The 21453-nt window shown below is 35.0% G+C and overlaps 1 protein-coding gene and 1 pseudogene across 1 annotated transcript in view; one reads left to right on the top strand and one right to left on the bottom strand.

Moving 5' to 3' along the window:
* The window catches only part of LOC111726985, a 49174-nt pseudogene extending 46828 nt beyond the window's left edge, over positions 1-2346 (bottom strand).
* The window catches only part of GSK3B (glycogen synthase kinase 3 beta), a 210936-nt gene that overhangs the window by 66106 nt on the left and 123377 nt on the right, over positions 1-21453 (top strand). Inside the window, exon 2 of the mRNA XM_023516300.1 lies at positions 6756-6949. Within this exon, the coding sequence (XP_023372068.1) occupies positions 6756-6949 (194 nt within the window). The remainder of the gene's footprint in view (positions 1-6755; positions 6950-21453) is intronic.

Here is a 21453-nt window from a genome sequence, read left to right on the forward strand (position 1 = left end):
AAAAAAAAAAAAAGAACAAAAACGAATGGGAGGGGGAAGGAGGGAAAGAACCACTAGATTCATACAAAGATGACTGAGTGGAGGCAAGCAAGACTCAACCTTACTAGTATTTTACCAGACCTGTCATGTCTTGGCATCTCCTTTCTTCCCAGGGAAAGCAGTTTGGATTAAGTGGTGTGGTATCTGCATCTTTCAGGGAAAGGCAGCATTCATTGAGCTCTTACATTGGAAGCATTTGAGTTGTCAAGAGGCAATGTTGAGGATCAAATGAATGTGTGGCTGGCACAAACCAGACCTAATCCATTAAAAAAAAAAAAGTGTTGTTTGTGGTAGTAAGCTCACGAAGGACTAGAATAAAACATAATAACTTTATGAGGCCTGTTTTCTGGCTTTCTTTTGGATTTGCAGTTGTTTAAGGTTGATGTTTCTAGAATGTGACCACTGACTAGATCCGTGAGTCACTATGTATTTTTTTAAATACAGTAATTATTTGCTTCCTTAGTCTAAGTATTTACTATTTATTAATACTTTCCATCCATGTATAGTGTACTATTTTATTGATGATCTGCTAACCTTCCTTCTTAAGAAAAATTCAAATGTGATGTCTACCCTTCCTTGTGCTTCAAATTGGATGGTTCATAAATCAAGCATATAAGCATGTTTAAGATGTAAAGATTGTAATATAAATTATTAAAAGCTGAAACTTGTTATCAAGTTCAGCTTGTTACACATGCTGCAATCCTTTTAAACTTTCATGGAGGATAAATCTGTTTCTAAAATACATCTTGAAATTATTTCATGTAAGGGCATAAGACCAAGTGAAATGTTGATTTTATTCTAGTTTACTGAAGTCATAAAAAAGGAAAATATGCTTGATCCTAGTGCATGGCTTATAAGTAAAGTATTATGTAAGCTTAGACTATTGAAATTAACATGGTTCATTCTGATTTTTGGTTTATTGTTTATTTGATTCAAAGTAAAATTTGGTTTTGAGAGAAGATAATAAATCAAGTCTATCAAAATTAGTTCAAGAGAACTATGAATGTTTTAAAAGAATTTATGGAGCTAATAGATACTTGTATGAGAGCCTTTTGAAATTTTCAGTTTTGCTGTACACAGAAAGTTGATTTTAGGACCTGAACACCTATGTACTATCTTTATTGCTTGATCCTTAGCAAAGTGATGTAGAGGGCACAAATTTTAGAGTAAATGGACAGGTTTGAATCCTGTGGATATGTGTTACCGAAGGCAGATTATCAAATTTTTTCAAACACTTAAGTTCTCCCATTTGTTAATTGAGTGTTCTGAGTACATCACAAAGTTTTCGTAGGAATTAAAGGACATATTGTGGTTGTTTCTAAAATGTAATATCTAGAACTGTATTGAGAATCATTTGGAGGAGCTTATTAAAAATACAGTTTCCTGACCCCCTTTTCAGACCTACTGAGCTTTCATGGGGTAAAATTCTAGAACAGTGGTTCTGAACCTGTGGGTTGCGACCCCTTTTTAACAATGAAAATACATTGCAGTATTAGGAAGGTTGAGAACTGCTGTTCTAGAATCTTTATTTTTAGTAAACTCTCCCAGGTAGTTCTTATGCTCACTGTGAGTTGTGCTTGCAAACAAATTTGTAAAACGGTTCTCAAGGAATATGCTTCAATTCACATAGGTATGAATTGTATTCAAGACCTCAGATAGGTCTCGTGTCCAGTTTTAACCCATTGCTTCACATTGAGGCTACAAAGAAACCGGAATTATTTGGGAAAATGTTAAGAAACATAATAATTCTCCTATCCATAAATAGACTTGGGGCAAATTGGGTCATTTGTTTTGTTTGCTTCTTGTTGCCTGCATTTTCAGTAAGCCCTCCTCCATTCTGTGTTACTACTAATCAAGGCCTTTCCATGTACTTTATCCCTAGAGATTTGTATCTGACCAGTGTCAAGCATAGGAAGAAGTCAAAAGCACTATTTATGTTTAGCATGAAGCAGTTAGTTCCCAAATCCTAACAAATTCTTCTGTTTGAATGATTCTTAATATAAATTCAATAGCAAGCATTTGCTGAGCACTTGTAATGTGCTGAACTTTGTGCCAATAGGGAAATGTAAATGATTCAGATAATGTCTGATTTTCCTAAAAGCTCTTAGCACACTGAGGGGCCCAGACTTGTGCTGTTTTTCATACTTACACAATTGTTGGGTAGAAAATGTCTTGGAAATGCTTTTTATCTTCTGCATAGTTACTGGTGGTGGTTTGCAGGTTTCTCCGGAATTTTGTTTTAACTTTGTTACTTCTACGTGGAGACTTTATTCTTGGAGTGAAGGCAGACTTCCCAGAGGCAGCCATTTGTAGACTCAGCTTCTCACAACAAGGTCATCAGTGTATTTCTGGGATTGTGGCATGGCTTTGCTCAATTTATATTGCTGGTATGGTTTATTAATATTCTCTAAAAGCCTTAGTTACAAAATTGTTTCAGTTGTTGATCTTTCATCTCTGGATTATAAGAATTTATCTCTTTAAGAGAATAAATACCAAATGAACAAAGTATGTTTAACTTTGACATTCAACATTCATATAAAATTAGAGTGTCAGTGCCCGAGACCTCCTAAATATTTAAGCATCCTCGAAGTGGCCCTTGGGTTTTAGGCTCCTCACTCCATACTTTGGATGCAGTCTATGTCACATTTTTACCTTTGTTCATCTTAAGGTGGCTTGATCTAAGGAATAAGGAGAAGACTTTAAGCAATATATCTACAAGATGCTGCTTACGGGTATAGCCTTATGTCCGAGAGATTGAGAAATAGGTTACATGTGTCATTTTGGGATATGCCTAATGTTACTAGGGCTTTTGTAAAAGTTGTACTTGGTATTTATTTAATATCCTTTGATAGAAAGTGGTTTTTCTATTGCAGACCATCTTTCCATTGCTTCATGAGGAGTCTGTTATGATTTATATATTTAAGATGTATCTATTATGGCAGACAGTAGGAGTTTTAATTCTGTGTTCTAATTACATAGGAAATTCATACCATGTGAGCGGATTCTTGTTGTATAAAGGATCCACAGAGTCCTCTGACCAGAGAGAGAGCCTGAAGTTGAGCTATTTCCACTATTTTGCTGTTGGCACCTGCAAGACAGTGGCATTTTTGAAGAGCAGTTTTATCGCAGTGACTAGTACTATATAATTAGTGTGAGAATCACTGTTCCATGTATTCTGGGGAATTTAGTATTGGGCATTTTTTTTATTGAAGCAGATTTGTTTTGATTTCTAGTTTTTCTTGAATATTTTGGTTTGTTGGAAATTGTATTTGTTCTGTTTCTATCATTCAAAATAATCTGGTATCTAGTAGCAGATATTAAAATTGGATGTTACAGATTCAATTGCTTTTACACTTTAATTTTTCACATGCTTTTGCAAAGATAAATTTTAGAACCCAATGTTGCCAAAGTATCTCTGGAAATACCTCTTGCTATTAATAAGGAGTACATAGTTGAGACCTGAAAATTGAAAAGGATTGTACATTGATTCTCATACTTCCTATTACTCCTGAGTTAGTTGTTTTACATTATATTATCAGAAATATTACCTTTGAGAGTGGTAAGGAAAAGCATATGAAGTTAGTCTTTGAGTGGTAGTAGGAAGGTTGTAAAATCCAGCATAGATGGTGTGAGGCATATGAAGACTTATGCTACTTAAAGCTTTGTAAATTAATCTCACAGTTTTGCTATCTTTGTTTGCATACTAGATACAGTGATATTTCCCTACATTTATTGTAAGTATCAAAGTAAATGAAACAATGAATAGGAAAGATCTTTGTAAGTGGTGAAATTTTACACGGTTGTTTATCTTATTGCTAAGTTGACTAATTATAATGCCAAATGGTGATGTGCTTTTCCTTGGCATACTGACTGCTGACTGCTCCATGGAGCTACTAATCTTCATGCCAGATTATCTCTGGTATTACCCAGCTATTCTTTTCAGCACTATTACTTCATATTTCTGGTAGAGCAGTCTGAAGAAATTGATGATTCCCCAATAAAAATTCTGGGATTCTTGAAGTCTGTAGAAAGCCTAAGAGCCTTTGTTCCTAGTATATCTAGATGTCATATATTAGTGTAGTCTGTGACTAGTTCTCAGTCGTTTCTCTGCTTTAGAGAGAATAGAATAAATAGTAACTCTTTTCATTCCTATGATAGTATGTACTTTCCCCTCTGTGTACAAGAAGGTGAAAAAATGGTCCTTGTTCACATCAAATTTCAGTTCAAAATTAAGAGGCCTTAAGAATCTCTTTTAGTTATACCATCTATAGGATCTGTTTTGTCTTTTTACTCTGCTTTTAATATTTTAGCAGAGTTATCTGATTTGTGTTTTTTCCCATTTGTAAATCATGATGCTGAGATAGACATTCCCAGGCTTAGTAATGTGAATGAAGAAGTATTAAATCCCAGGGTTGTAGTGAATAGTTTTCATACCTGGGTCCTGAACCCCTAAAATACAAAGGCATTTTTAGAAGTACAACTTGAGGAGGAAAGTAGGGAAAGTCATTACAAGTGGCTATTTCTTGCTTCAGTTCTCTTACCACAGCAAATAAAGCCATGGCTTTTGTTTTCCTTATTGAAATATGGTTATGCAGTAGAAAAGCATAATTTTCGATTGTACCCAGATAGTTTCTTTAGTTAAAATTGTGGAGTACAGCAGCCATTCTTAAAATCTTTTAGTTTATGTTAATTAAGATGATCTTTTGTTTTGTGAATTAGACCTGTAAGATTTTACAGGCAACTTGTTCGGTGAAATTATTAATTGAAAGTTGCTTGAAGTATTTTCTTGGTGTCAATGGCTTTGACTTGTGTGATCTAGGGAAGAGTCAGACTGTGAAATCACTTCAGCCTTTTGTCTGAAGTGATTGACAACTGGATTATAAGAATATGCTCACTATGTTGCATTTTAATCTTTTCTTTTTCTGATTCTAACCTTTCTGGATCTGTTCCTTTAAGTTTAGAAGATTGATTCTGTCTTGAGGACTGCTAAAGTAAAGAAAGGTTATTTTGCAAATGAGGAAGAAAAGAACTTATGGTAGGGTTTATAGTCAACCTGCAAAGTTGTTAATTTATGTAAAGGTTAACAGATTTTTTCAGGCAAGGCACGGTAATTTAGAGCTCAGATTAGATTAAACTAAGTTTTTGGCAAATATATCTTAAGATTTTACTAGGGGTAAGACGTATGCTGGCGTTTGTATGCACTTAGAGAGTATGTAATACTGTCATAAAAATGGTATGGTTGGCAAGATTTGAATTCTTTCTACAAGTACTATTGGATTTGTGCTTATTTAATCATGTCTGTGTATTTTGCCTTGGGACTATAAAGATATGATATGTAATGACTGCCTGTAATTCACGTACCAATCTTAGGTAGGAATCTGCTTTTGAATCTGTCATGGAGGCCATCTTATTTATTGACTTTTGTCTGTATTGATAATTCTGTGAATTTAAATGGATATAAATATTGGTTATATTATGCTACCATTTGGATGTATATTTATCAATTTATTTTTGGTTAGAAGATAATGTATTATATTACTTTTTAAAATTAATTTAGTATGAATTCAATTAGCATTTTAAGAATAAAATTGATAATTATAGAAGAGTAGCAGAGGAAAAAATACAATCAGTGAACCTAAGTCCTTTTAGTATACTGAGAATCGATTCTAAATTTGTCAGGGAGAGTGAAGAAGCAGAAGACATAATTATTTCAGGAAGATTCTAATCTGTAGAATATGAGATTCTGAGGACTTTAAAGGGCAATTTAATACTCCTTAAGATCAGCTGTGAGGTAGCATAATATAGTCAGGAATAGTTTAAGAATTCAGAGGAAAGGTGGTAATTGTGGACCATTCCTAGTCAAGTAGCCTGTGGATCTTGAGCTTGAATTGAAGATAGGCTGTGAATTACTTACTACCAGGGATAAGCAAAGGCAGAAAGGAAAGGAGGTGGCTATGAGTGAACAGAGACCCCAGAGCCGCTGAGCTACTTATAAATGGGGCTAAGTTCAGAATGGGTTTATTTCTTTACAGTTTTGTATCTTTTAATATCAAATTAACATTCTTCATCTGACCTTACTGTAAGAGGGATTCTGCAACCTTATTGAGAAGAAAAAGCTACATGGATGCAAACACTGAAAAAGTTTACCTTCTCAAAGGCAGGGTGGTGTGAATGAAATTGGAATATTAGACATTTCAGTTGTATATATTTCATGTAAAAAAAAAAGGCCTTGAGGAAAGAACTGTTAGAGTTAAACAGAGAAAGTCAAACACTGATGGATTTACTGTTTGCTATTTGACCACGGGCAAATTTAACATTGTTCTCATTATCCCGTAATATGGGAACAGTACTGTCCACTTCATGGGGTTATTGTTTTATGAACTGAAATCATATATGAAAACTAAACATGGTCTCTGGTATGTAGAATGACTGAATAAATGGAGAATAAAAAATTACTTATAAGTGAAACAACTGATAATTCTATGTGATAAACTAAGATGAACTTTTTTTTTTTTTTTGGTCAGGGCTGGGTTTGAACCTGCCACCTCTGGCATATGGGGTGGGTGCCTTACTCCTTTGAGCCGCAGGCGCTGCCCCTAAGATGAGCATTTAAAAATAATTTGTAGTGAAAAATATTGCTTACTTTGTATATTTTGGCAATTTTCTTGATTTATTTTTTTACAGTAGCTTTTTAAAAAATTCCTTTCTTTCTTTAGGAGACAAGGATGGCAGCAAGGTGACCACAGTGGTGGCAACTCCTGGGCAGGGTCCAGACAGGCCACAAGAAGTCAGCTATACAGATACTAAAGTGATTGGAAATGGGTCATTTGGTGTGGTATATCAAGCCAAACTTTGTGATTCAGGAGAACTGGTTGCCATCAAGAAAGTATTGCAGGACAAAAGATTTAAGGTAAGAAGACCTCTGGTGTTTCATATACAGTTGACCACCTCCTTACATTGACCTCTTCAAGTTGAGCTAATTTTCATAGACTGAACATGTGTAGTTTCTTACGTTGACCACTTCTGTGTATTGACAGTTTGTTTCAGACACTTTGCGTGATTTACTTACAGAAGTTCTACTGTATTTGTTGCTGTTGTAATATATGTCCAGTAAATGATTATTTTTTCAGTTGCTTCTTTGTGCTTCAGATTTCATCTATTGTCCCAATTTTTGTTTAGCCCAACTACTATAGTGACTTTAATTATTTCTAGCTAGGTTTTTATAGAGGTAAAATTTACTGAAGATTGCAATATTACTTTTGTAACCACTACTTTGAATGACATGTATTTAAAATCCTGTGAAAAGTAAATTAAAATTTCTTAATTTATACTTTAAAAAAAGTGATTTCATTTGGTCTTGTGCCTCATTGGTATAGGAGACCAGGGAAGCACTGTCCATAGCATATGAACATTTGATAGTTGATTAAGCTTTCTTTCTTGAAAAATTTCCTTTACTCCATGGCACAACACTATCCCTTTTCCCCCATAACTATTACTTTCCTTTTCTATTTTTCCTTATTTCTTTTCCTTCTGAGTCTAGAAACCAACAATCCCAAAGTTCAATTCTTGTCATTTATTTTCACTTCTTGCACCTTTCCATTAGGGGATCCTACACATGGAAGCTCAGATGTCCTCTCTATGTTGTGGTATACTGGAAAGAATCAGGAAAATTGGGTTGCAATAAAAGCTTAGTCATTAACAAGCTATGTAGTCTTGCTCCCTTCTCTGTCCACCTCTACTAACATTTTCCTGAAAGCCTCTTATGTGTTAAGACCAATGCTAACCACTAGGAAATATAAAAGATGATTGCAGCTTTGGAATAGCACATAGTCCAGTGTCTATCTGCTCTAAATCATCTAGAAAAGCTTTTTTTGTAAAAAAAGAAAAAAAATTCTTTAGTTTTTGTTTTGAATTCTCACCACTTCCCTAAGTACTAGTCTTATGTTGCCAAATGCCCACTGGATCTTAATATCTGAATGTTGCATTGTTATCTCAAATTGGCTAAGCATCTTATCTAACCCTGACTTAACTTTCAGGACCCAATGGAAATCCTTCCTTTTGGTTTCCAGACCTTCAGATTTGCTTTTTCCTTCTCATGGTTTTATCATTCACTCTGTCATTCATACATAGAACTTCCATAGTTGACCACCTTCCTACACAGACCAACTCCTTAAATTGACCTAATTTTCATAGACTAGGCATACACTACATGTATGTATTGGTACGTTAGACCTACTTCCTTGTGTTGACTACCTTCATTTGTTGTCTAGTTTGTTACAGTTCCTTGGGTGGTCAACTTACAGAGGGTCTTTTGTATTTCATTCTCTCACCAGTCATTGTCAAACTTGGTTGATTTTTCTTTTTCCTTCTCACTGCCTTGCTGATAGATTCTTTCTTCCTCTTTCTCATCACTCTTATCACAACTTTTCTAGTCAGGTCCTGTCATTGTTCAGCTTAATCACTAGTAAGCCTCTACTTCTTGGTCTTCTCCCTTTCAGTTTTTTCTGTATGCTAACATTAGAATAATCCCAGTTCTGCTTTGTTGTGCTCCTTTTGCACACAACCCTTCTGTGGTGCTTACTTACCTAGAAAATAAAATCTTTCTGGTTTACCTGGATACTTAGAAATTGCCATAGTTGTCCCTGTTTTCCACATATTCAGCTTTACAAACTTTCTACATCACTGTTGTTGAAATATGTTCTTTTTTTACGACTTCTGCTTTTATTCTGCTTCCTTTCTGTTATTTCCATTCTTCACCTATCTAAATTATTTGCATATATAAAGACTCAAGTCAAATTCTCCCTCTGTGAAATGGGAGTTTTGCTATTTTAAATTCCTTGAACCTTTATTGTTCATAAACTAGGAAATTCCATATTTTATTCATAACAGTGTCTTCATTGTCATTATATTTGTCTCTCGAATACCCACACATTCAACTTTTTTGGATTAGTAGTTAATGATAATAGCAAATACTTACCCAATGTTTATTATATGTATTTTTTTATGTGAATAGTTTTACATAATTTTTATCATTAATACTGTGAGATTGATACTGTTACTATTTGGATAAGAAAACCTGTGTATAAAGAAATTCAAATTAACTTATCCAGGGTCATACAATAAGTGGCTGGATGGGTAAGGATTTGACTCTAAACAGTCTGACTTGACAGTCTGCCCTACTACATTTTATCATCACTATGTTAAACCTTTCCCCCTTCTTTATCTCTCACAATATTAATCCTCACTCAGTATCATAGTATCACATTCTCACTGCATCAGACTTCTTTAGTCACAGTATTAAACCACACCCTCTCTGTCCCCCTTCAAAAAAAAAAGGGAGATCAATTTTATTTCATCCTTTAATGGTTGCACTATATTTTATGGTGTAAATTTGAGTCATTATTTGATCGTTAGCTATTGAGGGTGTTTTCTTTATCAAACAGTGCATGTATATACTTTGTCAGGATTTTTGGAGAGCATTTAAATCTTGATACAAGCTGCCTTCCAGATAGATTTTATCAATTTAAGTGCATAGTGAGTATGCATAATATTTATTTCCTGTATAGTCTATAGATATTGAGAATATTTGTACATTCAATTCTGTAAGTGAAAAATTATTTTAATTTACAACATCATTTCACATACTGTGACTCTTTTTATCCTTTTTAGGATGTCTTCCTCACTCATTTGTTAAGGATTGTATTAGCTGTATATTGCCGCATAACACATTGGTTTCCTTATCCAAATAACATTATCAATCTCATAGTACTAATGGTACACATTACCCAGAACACTTAATGTTGTAAACAATGAACATTTTATTATCTCAGTGCTTCCATGGGGCAGGAATCCAGGCTGGGAACCTCTGGCCCAGGATATCTCAGAGGACAGTATATAATCAAGAGACTGCAGTCTCATCTAAAGGTTTAGCTGGAGTGGGGAAAATAACCTGCCTCCAAATTTACTCGTGTGGTGTACTGGCACTTTGATTTCTTTGCCATGCTTTCTCGTGTCTTGGCATCTAGCTTTCCCCCACGGCAAGTGATCCAAAGGAGAAATAGTGAGCAAGCCCAGGATAGATGCCACAGTCTTACTATAACCCAGTATCGGGAGGGTGAGGTGACTACACGTAAATGTGAATACTCTGAGGCAGGTGTCATTGAGGGCCACCCTAGAAGCTCCCTTCACAAAAAAATGAACCATCTGTTACTATCTTAAAGTGAGAAAAAATAGCATCAATTTGATTTGACCTTGCTTATGATAACTGCTTGCTATTTAGATGTTGATTTGAGTTTTGGTGTCATGCTGAGAAAGAGCTTTCCCTGTCTTGCTTATAATTCTCTTTTTTTCAAGGATTTTAGTTTTTATTTATTTTAACCTTTTTTTAGTCCTTCTGGAATGTGTAGCATGAAGCAGTGATACAACTTTTACCCATATGGTACATCATTAGTCTTAAAAACGCTATGCTTTTTATGTATTTGTATTGACGGGGGAAGGTAGCCATGATTCAGTGTTAAGGTATAGGAGTTCTAATGTTTCATTATGATTTGCTTTTTTGTTTGTTTGTTTGTTTGTTTGTTTGTTTTTGAGACAGTCTCACTCTCTTGCCCTGGGTAGAGTACCATGGCATCATAGCTCATAGCAACCTCAATCTCTTGCACTTAAGCTATCCTCTTAAACTCAGTTTTGGAGTAGCTGGGACTATAGGCACCTGCCACAATACCTGGCTATAGTTTTTCTATTTTTAGTAGAGATGGGGTCTCACTCTTGGTCAGGTTGGTCTCAAACTCCTAAGCTTAAGCAATATTACCCACCTTGGTCTCCTAGAGTGCTAGGATAACAGGTGTGAACTACTGTGCATAGCCTCTTTTTTTTTTTTTTTTAAGAGATGGATATTTTGCTCTTTTGCTCAGGAGTGCATCAGGAGTGCATCAGCTATTCATAGGCATGATCTCACTACTGATTGGTGCTGGAGTTTGTGACCTGGGCCAGCTCACCACTTCTTAGGCAACCTGTTGGTCCTCAGTTCCAGGAAGGTCACCATATTGATGCTGAACTTGGTGTGGGCACCCAATCAGTATAGCACACTATGTAGCCTAGAACTCCTAGACTCAGGCTATTCTCCTGCCTCAGCCTTCCTAGAGGCTGTGACTATAGATGCTGCACCAGCATGCCCAGCCTCTTTTTTGTGTTTTAGTGGAGAAGGTGTTCAGAGTTAGGGCCCATGGTTTAAGAATAACTGACACTTTTTTTTCCTTTTCTTTTTCTTTTCTTTTCTTTTTTTAAATTAAATCATAGCAGTGTACATTAATATTATCATGGGGTACAGTGTACTGTTTCTATATACAATTTGAAATACTTTCGTCCAACTGGTTATCATAGCCTTCATGTCTTTTTCTTAGTTATTGTGTTTTTAGAGAGATTTACATGTACCCTTATAGGATGAACCATAGGCGTGATCCCACCAATCACCCTCCCTCTACCCACCTTCCCTAACTGACACTTGAAATTTGTAGTTTACCCCATTCTGCAGTTGTGTGGGTGTGTGACCAATTAATTTAATAAAGACACATTTGTCTAATGATCTATTTGAAGTACTCATATAATGTCATATAGTTTAAAAATTACTTTCATATACATAATCATTTGATTCTTGAGTCTTCTGATATAATTTCAGGCTTAAAATTAGCATACAGTACAAAGAATTTCCTTTGCTCTTTCATCTGGATATTTCTAATATTAACATTTGTTAAACTACTGTTTTCTTTATTATTTCTTTCTTCCTATATACACATATTTTATTTCCTGAAATATTTGAGTGTACCTTTTAAGTATGATGCCCCTTGTGCCTAAATTGTGCAATGTGTATTTTCCAAATTCAGTAACATTTGCTTACATAACCACAAAATTGTTATAAAGATAAGGAAATTATCATTTATGTGGTACTACTATCTAATCTACAGACCTTATTGAAGTATCTCCAGTTGATCCAGTAATGTTTGTTATACCAATAGAAAATTCTGGGCCATGTATCTACTTGGCATATACCTGTAGTCTTCTATGCCAGGAACAGTTCCTCAGTCGTCATCTTTCATGACATTCACATTTTGACCAGTATAGCCAGTTATTTGGGTTTGTCTAATGTTTCTTCCTAATTAGATTTGGAATATTCATTTTTTTGCAGGAATACCATAGAAATGATGTTTTGTTCTTAATGCATTATCTCTGGAGGCCCATGATGCCTGCTTGTCTTATTACTGATATATTGACTTCTTAGTAGTGTCTGCTAGTTTTCTTTACTGTAGAATTACTATTACTAATATTCTACTTTACTGTAGAATTACTAATTCTTTGTAGAGAAATACTTTTAGAATATGTAAATAACCTATTTTTCACCAAACTTTTACCAACCAGTTTTAGGATTCATTGATGAGTCTTGTTAGATCAGTTCTTCTAATAATGGCTATGAATGGTTTTCTAATTTTTTTTATTCCTTTCTACTCTTAAGGATCATAAGGAAGAAAGATATTTTCCTTTCTCCTCTCTTTATTTATTTGTATGTATCATATGGACTCATTAACTCTTATTAAATTTGTTATAATATTACAGTCATTTATTTTGATATTGAAATTGCCTCAGATTTGGCCAGTAAAAGCCCTTTCAAACTGAGTCTTAAGTCCTCTTAGCCAAAAAAGCTAAACAGTAGGGGGGTATGGGTGTGAGTGTGTGTGTACCTATTCACATGTACGTTTTTCTATATTTCTATTAAAACTTCATACTTTCAATTTCAGGGCAATACCATAGAGTTCACTCTAGCTTCCCTCTTACTATATTTGTAATTCCTTTTCCTGAAGTGAAAATCTTGGTTACCCTTATCCACAATATATTTGCTTATTTCCTGTCTCCTAGAATTTACAAAATAGTTTTATAACTAATAACTGATAACCCTGGGGCAGAGTTTGGACCTCCTGAAATTTTACTGTTCACACTTATTTTTTGTCTTTCCAATGAAGAGTGTATGGCCAGTATATCTTGTTCAAAAAGTTTTGTTTAATTTTTTCTTTTCATTTAAATTTTTTCCTATAGCATAGTTAGGTTATTCACTTGATATAATTTGATTTATCTGTCTCTGTATCCCTTCCTGGAACTTTACCCTCGTTCTTTTTGATTTTAAAAAATTTTGTTTTTACTCTGAGAAACAAAACAGTTCCAAAGTCAGAAAAATACAAGTGTCATTCCCTCTCTATTCCTTGTGTTCTATTTCCATTCATTCCTGTAGATTGCCAATCTTGTTATATTCTGGTTTACTTTTTCTGGGTTTGTTTTGCACACATGATTGGAAATGTATAATTTCTTGGTTTCTTTCTTCCACAGAAGGTAACGTATTTAAAGATACTCTTTTATACTTTATTTTTTCTCTTAGTTATATTCCTGGAAATCATTGCATGTCAGCTCATAGATTTTTATCATCCTTTTTATAGCTGCATAGTATTGCATAGTTGATTTAATCACTTTCTCACTTATGGATATTTAAGTCATTTTCAGTATTTTGCAAATTCAGAGAAGGTTGTTACGAAGTACATTGTGCATATGTGTTTTTGTATTAGAAGTGTCATATCAGAGTGAATTAATAGAAGTAAGACTGCTGAGTCAAAATATAAACATACGTGGTTTTTCTTGGTATTGCTGAATTCCCCTCTGTAAGATTTATACCAATTTGCATTTTTTTCCATTAATATGAGTGCCTGTTTCTTTATAGCTTGCTTATAAAAGTTGCATTGCTTTTTCAATTTTTGCTGATCTAATAGATGAGAAATGGTAATTCAGTGTAGGTTAATTTGTTTTCTTTTTGAGTACATTTAAACATCTTTTCATCTGTTCAAGATCCAAGTTTATTTGTTTTTACGAGTACATGTGAATTGTCTTTTAGGGGGCATTTAAAAAATAGGTTTTGGAGTTTTTTTCAACTCTGGAGAGTGTTTTGTTATGGAAGTAATTCTTGGTTGTGACATATGTTGGATTTTACTTTGTATATGGTATTCTTGTACTATGTAAGAGTCACCTTCTCACCTTATGCAGTTGTATTGTTCTTTTCTTTTAGCTGTATTTTGTGTTATGATTAGAAAGCCTTTCTGTTATACTCAGATTAAAGAGAAATTCATCTATATTTTCTTCTAGTAGTTATTAAAATTTCATTTTTTGTGTGTAGATTCCTTATCTATTTGGGTTTTATTCCTGTGTTTATGGAGTTTATTCCTATGTATGCTATGAGCTAGTGATCTAAGTTTATCTTTTCTAAATCATTCATCAGTTGTCTGAGTACCATTTATTAATTAGCAAGGCCACCTTTGTTCCAGAGATTTAAGATGTAACTGTCATTACATGCTACATTTCTACATGTACTGGGTCTGTTTCTGGACTTAATTTATTCCACTAGGCTGTTTACATATTCCTGTGTTACTGTCATGCTATTTTAATTACAGAGGCTTTGTAGAATGTTTTTACATCAGAAGGCTAATCCATCCCTGTAGACTTACTTTTTGGTGTTTTCTACCTATTTATCCATGTTCATTTTTCCACATGAACTTTGGTATCAGATTTGTCTAACTTCTTAAGAAAAGCTTGTTGGTATTATAAATTAATTTGAGAAGAACTGACTTGTTTGTTGAATTATTTAGGAATAACAAATGTGTTCCATTTGTTCAAATCAACTTTTGTATCACTTATGCAGGCTTTTGACATTTCTCATGTTTGTTCTTACTGTGTGTGTTGTATAGTTTTTCTCTCCTCTCTCCTCTCCCCTCACATCCCCTTATGGCAGATTGCCCTACAACAAGCTCAGTTCTTAGCATTGTATCACCCTTCTTTCGTGGGGTTTAATTATTCTCATTTTCCTTCCTTAATGTTAACTGTTAATAGATGATTGTGGCCAGAAAATAAAATCTGATAAATTGACCAGTTTGTTTCTTTTTATTATCATAAAATAGGAATTTCTCTTACATCTAACTTACATTAACTTACATTTAACTTCTTTCATTTATACAGTTGCTGCTTGAGATTGTATTGAATAATAATGAGTTTCTAGCAAAAGATTAAAATAGGATCTTCTTCTTTCCCTATTAAATGAACCAACCTGCTGAACCTCCTAGTGAGCAGAGAGAAGCAGTTTGTTCTGGTGAAAAGAAAAGAGTTCAGAAATAAAAAGAAAACCAAGAATAATTGATTACCCCATGTCAGTAATCACATAAAACTGTAAGATAGTGAGGTTTTAAAATAATTTCTAGTATAAGAAGCTTCATTTAAGTATTATTTTAGCTACAATTTGAATGGCTTTTTCCCTCTGTGACCATTATACTGTTCCCTAACTAAACTGCCTCACTTGGGCAGTTTGGAAGTACTTATAATAGAAAATGTTTGTGTAGGGGTACAGTTCATCTAGGTACCAAATTAAAGTGGGAGACCTTACTATTGCTACAGGCAAAAGCTCAGCCTATCTCATATCCAGTTGTGGTTGTTGAAACTGGCTTTTCCAATTTGAAAATCAGTAAGTTGCATTTTTAATTAATTAGTAATCGTAGCTTCATAAACTATTAATCTTAGTTCTCCCTTGAACTGAGTGATAGGTTTCGGGTATCCTACTTAATTTCACTTGTTCTGTGGTTCGGATGTGGAAGTGGGGATTTGAAGTATTACTGTTCTGTTTTGTTCTGGATGTGAAGTATTACTGTTGTTCTGAAAGTGAAGTCCTTCTTTTATTGTAAACCATTTTGGAGAGTGCGAAAAGATAAATGGCTGTTTTTGATTCTTAGGATATAATTATTCTCTGAATATATTCTGGAAAGAGGAGGAAGACTTTGCTGTACTACTTAGTTTTCAAAGCTTGAGCATATCCATTGATTTTATAAGCCTCAGTTTTGATCATCTGTAAAATGAGAAAAGTATTACTACAGCAGTGCTCTGGCCCAATGTTTGTTTGTTTGTTTGTTTATTAAATCATAAACACATAGATCATGCATACATTAATGCATTTATGGGGTAGAATGTACTGATTTCATATAGAATTAGGAATGTTTAACATCACACTGTGGCCCAATGTTTGGTTTGTAAAGGAGCTCAAGAAGTATTACTGTGTTTCTTTTCTCTTCTTCAGTATTATGTGAATCAAATAAAACAAAGTATTATAAGAACATTTTGTAAGTTTTAAAACTTATAACTAAGCTCTATTGTATTTATATTTAGGGGCCTGAACTACTATAAACTGCTATTTATGTGGGTTTCATTTCTTATTTGTTTAGCTTCCTCTTAAATTTAGTAGTGTATTTTCAGGCACCTAATTATTTGTATTTATATGCTATTTAAGTCATTTGTGGAAAATCTATTCACTAATAAAACTGACAGGCAACTGAAAGAAGCAGTAATCTTTATTTGTGCCACGTGTAGCAGTGTTCCTTGCGTTATGGGAACTTGTCGTTACAAAATGGAAGCTAAAACCAGGTGTAGGTACAAGGGAAAGGTAGCAGGTTGGATAGATAGGAGATGTCTTGTACTGGAAGTACAGCTCTAGGAAAGTAACATCATGGTGTACGGGAGTCCTGAAACCAAAATTGTCCAGCTGGAGAAGTTTTTTCCTGGAAAAGACCTCCATTAATTGTGCCTGCCATGCTTAGTTGCTGTCTGGGAACAGCCCATGGGAAGCTTGGCTCAGCCCCAAAGAGAGAATGAGTTTGGTAATTCTGATGCTGTTCTTTGCCTATGAGATATCTAAGAGGCACATTTTCATAGTTGCTGTACAAAGTTTATTAAGGATATAGACTTTTTTATGCTGTCCACCACAACAGTAAAGATATATGTAGAACATTATAAAGATCCTCATATTGCCCTTTTGTAAGGATTTCTTTCTTTGCCATTCTTCTACCCCTAGCACCCAGGATAACCTCTGGCAACAACCACTAATCTGTTCGTTTCTGTACTTTTTTTTTTTTTTTTTTGCGGTTTTCGACCAGGGCTAGGTTTGAACCTGTTACCTCTGGCATATGGGGCTGGTGCCCTACTCCTTTGAGCACAGGCAATGTCCTATACTTTTTTTCTTTTAAGAATGTTATATTAGGCTTGGCGCTTGTAGCTCAGAGGCTAGGGCGCAAGCCACATACCCTGGAGCTGGCGGGTTCGAACCCAGCCCAGGCTTGCCGAACAACGATGACAATTGCAACAACAACAGAAAAGCCAGGCATGGGCAGCACCTGTGGCTCAAAGGAGTAGGGCGTCGGCCCCATATGCAGGAGGTGGCAGGTTCAAACCCAGCTCTGGCCAAAAACTGCAAAAAAAAAAAAGCCAGACATTGTAGTGGGCACCTTTAGTCCCAGCTACTTGGGGAGCTGAGGCAAGAGAATCGCTTAAGCCCAAGAGTTTGGGGTTGCTGTGAGCTGTGACACTATAGCACTGTACCAAGGGCAACATAATGGGACTCAGTCTCAAAAGAAAAATAATGTTGTGTTAATGGAATCACATACAGTATGCAAGTATGCAACTTTTGTATGGAATTTTTTTTTGTTCAGTGTGGTTTTCTGGAGATTAATTTATGTCATTGCATGTATCAATGCTTATTATTATTTTTTTTATTGCTGAAAAAGTATTCCACAGTACAGAACTATAGTTTGTTTGTCCAGTCACCCTCTGAAGGACATCTAGTAGCTATTCTGAATGAAGCTAATTTCCATTTGCAGGTTTTTGTGTGAAAATAAATTTTCATTTTTATAGTTTATAAGCTCAAGAATACAATTGCTGGAATCCTGGGTGTGTATTGAAGATGGAGCCAGCATGATTTCTTGACAGGTTGATTGTAAGGGCTTAAGACTTTAAAGTTTTCGGCCTGGGCAACTGGAGGCCTAAAATTGGCAGCATTTGATATGGACAAAGTCCAAGTGGAGCACATTTAAGGGAGATTGGGAATTTTGCTTAGGACAAGTTGAGATGTATATTATTCACAAAATTGTCAGATAGGGAGTTGGTTAAAAGATTCTGGAGTTCACAGAAGAGGTCTGGTCTAGAGATATACAGAAGTCCTGAGATTTGAAAAGGTAATAGAAACAAGCTGAAAAGAAGTGAGAAACTGAGTTGTGGCTACTTCAATGTTTAAAAAACAGGGAGATAGGAAGAACTGGCAAGGAAAATGACAAATTTGGCCAATGAGGAAGGAGAAAAACCAAGGGAATTTAGTGTCTGTAGCTGTCTATAGCTCAGGGCGGTGCCTGTGGCTCAAAGGAGTAGGGTGCTGGCACCATATGCCGGAGGTGGTGGGTTCAAACCCAGCCCCAGCCAAAAACTGCAAAAAAAGAAAGAAAGAAAGAAAGAAAGCATTTCAAGGGGGGGAGGGGAGTGACATACCAGCACTTTGAGTGAGCTTAACTTTATCACATTCTGTTAAAGTTATTGATTTGCTTACCCATTAGTATAAGAAACATTTAAGGATTATGAATTTTTGTATGTTCAGGGCTTCAGTTCTGACATAGTTGGCTTCAGAATATTTGTTGTACACCTAAGAGTTTTGTTTTTTTTGAGACAGGGTCTCAAGCTGTTGCCCTGGGTTGTCACAGCTCACAGCAACCTCTGACTCTTGGGCTTTAAGCCATTCTCTAGCCTCAGCCTCCCAAGTAGCTGGGACTACAGGCGCCTGACACAACTCCTGGCTATTTTTTGGTTGTAGTTGTCACTGTTGTTTGGCAGGCCCAGGCTGGATTTGAACTTGCCAGCTCCCATATATGTGGCTAACGCTGAGCTATAGGCACCAAGCCCACATAGAGTTATTTTAAAAAGCCATTGTAGACTCTTTTAGTATTTCTAAATTTACTGTGGAGTCAAAGATTTAGAGAAAGATTAAATTTGTTCTCAGTAGTAAAGTGATTACTGAGACTGGGTAATGAAACTTTGAATAGGTCTGATTTTTTGTAGATGATGTATTTGGGAATATATTCTTTAACACAAAACCGTTGAAGTGAATCCTATTTTACTAGATTTTATGAAATTAGAGCATTTTGTGGTGGGGGAAAGATCTTCTGGTATAATAAACTTGGAAGAAGAAAAGATGACAGCCATATGCTGCCTACCATACACCCACAGTATTAAGCTTGCTGATTGTTTCCTCACTTAAAAGTTCACTTTTCTCTTATTGAACTTCACATAATGGTACATAAAGTACCCTTCTGGAAATCCCTTGACTTCATGCTTTTAGCCCCCAGAAGTTTTTCTTCCTCCTCCTCTTTTTTTTTTTTTAGAGTTGAGGTGCCAGATAATGTAAAAAAGAATAAAAGCCTCTGTGTGTACTTGAGAGGTGGATATGTGTTAAGGGCTATTGTAAAACAAAAGGATAACTCTTTAAAAGTGTCATTCAGGTTTTTTATACTATATAATATTTTTTCCATCTTGCGTAGTCATGTTATTTTTTAAGTAATCATGGGATTAGTTAAGAGTCTAGTTTACATGTCTTTTCTATATTGGGAAAAAAAATGTCTTTATTGACAGGTCATTTACCACAGTGGATTTCAGAATTTTAACTATGATCTTATGCAATGAAATGGATTTACTTGTAGACCTGTGCACAGAAAAATAATTACAAGTTTCATGAACAAGTTTCTGTTCTTACGATATGTAAAGTTAAGTTCTATTCTTATTCCTCACTCTGATTGGCTGGTACCCATAGTTGGAAAATAACTGGTCTACAATGAGTTGGAAGGTAGCAGCAATTATAGGAATAGGGGATTTACTTTGTTAAAGACAAAGTAGCCTGTTCTGAGAGCTCTGTGGGTGACAAAAAGACACAAAATTCAGCTTTTGCTGATAAAGCATTTATAGTAAGTCGGTTGGGCAAGATATGTGTGTGGGCATACTTGTGTGTCTTACTGTATGATGACATAACAAGGTATCTCATTTCTATAAGCTGCTTTTGAAAAGCACCCTTTTATACAACACCATTGAACTATGATTGTAAAAGCAAAACTGAGAGTAGTAAATGCCAAATATTTTTAAGTGCTACAGGAAAAGATTAATGATGACTTCGTATGAAAGAGGTGTGAGTTAAATAGGTATTTAAAGGATGGTTTTAGAATGTCTGCAGGTTGGAGGGAGGGTCAAGACATGTTAAGTGGTGACTTTAAGTGTAGTAAGTGGCTTAGAAATGGAAACAAACTATTGTATTTAGGAAGAGTGAAAGTAGGATTTAGCTATAATGCAGAGTTCACATTGGTCATGAGTGGAAGATTAAATTGATAAGGAAGGCTCAGATAATGAAGTTGTTTAGACTTTATCTTGTAGGCAGTAGGATTGGTTTCTTTCTTTCTCCTTTCTTGAAACCTATTTTGTCTGCTAATAACACTTGCCACTCCAGCTCTCTTTTGGTTACTATTTGGAAAGTATACAATTTTCCCACCCTTTTAGCTGTTTGTGTCTTTGACTCTAAAGTATATCTTCTGTAGATAGAATACAGTTGCAGCTTTCTTTTTTGTCTAGCCTGACAGTCTCTGCTTTTTGATTGTATGTGTAGTCCATTCACACTTTATGTAGTGTGTGATATGGTTAATGTGTGATATGCACCCATTTGCTCTTTGTTTTCTGTAGTTCTCATGTTTTTTCCTACTTATTTACTGCCTTCTTTTGTGTTAAATATTTTTTAGTATATCATATTAGGTCTGGGCTTGACTTTTAACATTACAAAAATTATTATTTTTTTTTGAGACTGAGTCTCAGTATGTTACCCTTGGTACAGTCCCTTTGGTGGTGTCACAGCTCACAGCAACCTCTAACTCTTGGGCTTACGTGATTGTCTTGCCTCAGCCTTCTAAATAGCTGGGACTACAGGTGCCCACCACAACACCCAGGTTTTTTTTTTTGTAGTTGTTATTGTTGTTTAGCAGGCTCGGCTGAGTTCAAACCCGCCAGCCCTGGTGTATGTGACCAGCGCAGTAACCACTGAGCTATGGCTGCCAAGCCATAAAAATTGTTTTCTTAGTGGTCACTCTAAATTTATCAAAGGTTAATACTGATTAATTTGAGTAAAATATAGGACTTTTGCTACCTTATAGCTTCCTTTCTCCCCCTTCCTTTGTCTTATTATTGTATTACGCCCAGCAATATAGTTATTATTGCTTATGTCTTATGCCTTTTGATGAAATTAAGAGAAGAAAATGAAAACTATGTTTATACAGCCTTTTATATTTCTCATGTACATTTAACATTTCTGGTGCTCTTTATTTCTACTTGTGGATTTAAATTAACATCTAGTGTTATTTTCTTTCAGTTTAAGGAACTTGTTCTAGTATTTTTTATAAGAAGTCTTTTGCAAGATGTATATAATGAATGGCAAAAATTAAAAAAAGACAAGTCTTTAAAATATTCTCTTTTTAAAAAAAATGAGGATGTCTT

This window comes from Otolemur garnettii, unplaced genomic scaffold (assembly GCF_000181295.1).
Source record: "Otolemur garnettii isolate 467f Iridium unplaced genomic scaffold, OtoGar3 scaffold00089, whole genome shotgun sequence".
In the NCBI taxonomy this organism is placed as follows: Eukaryota; Metazoa; Chordata; class Mammalia; order Primates; family Galagidae; genus Otolemur; species Otolemur garnettii.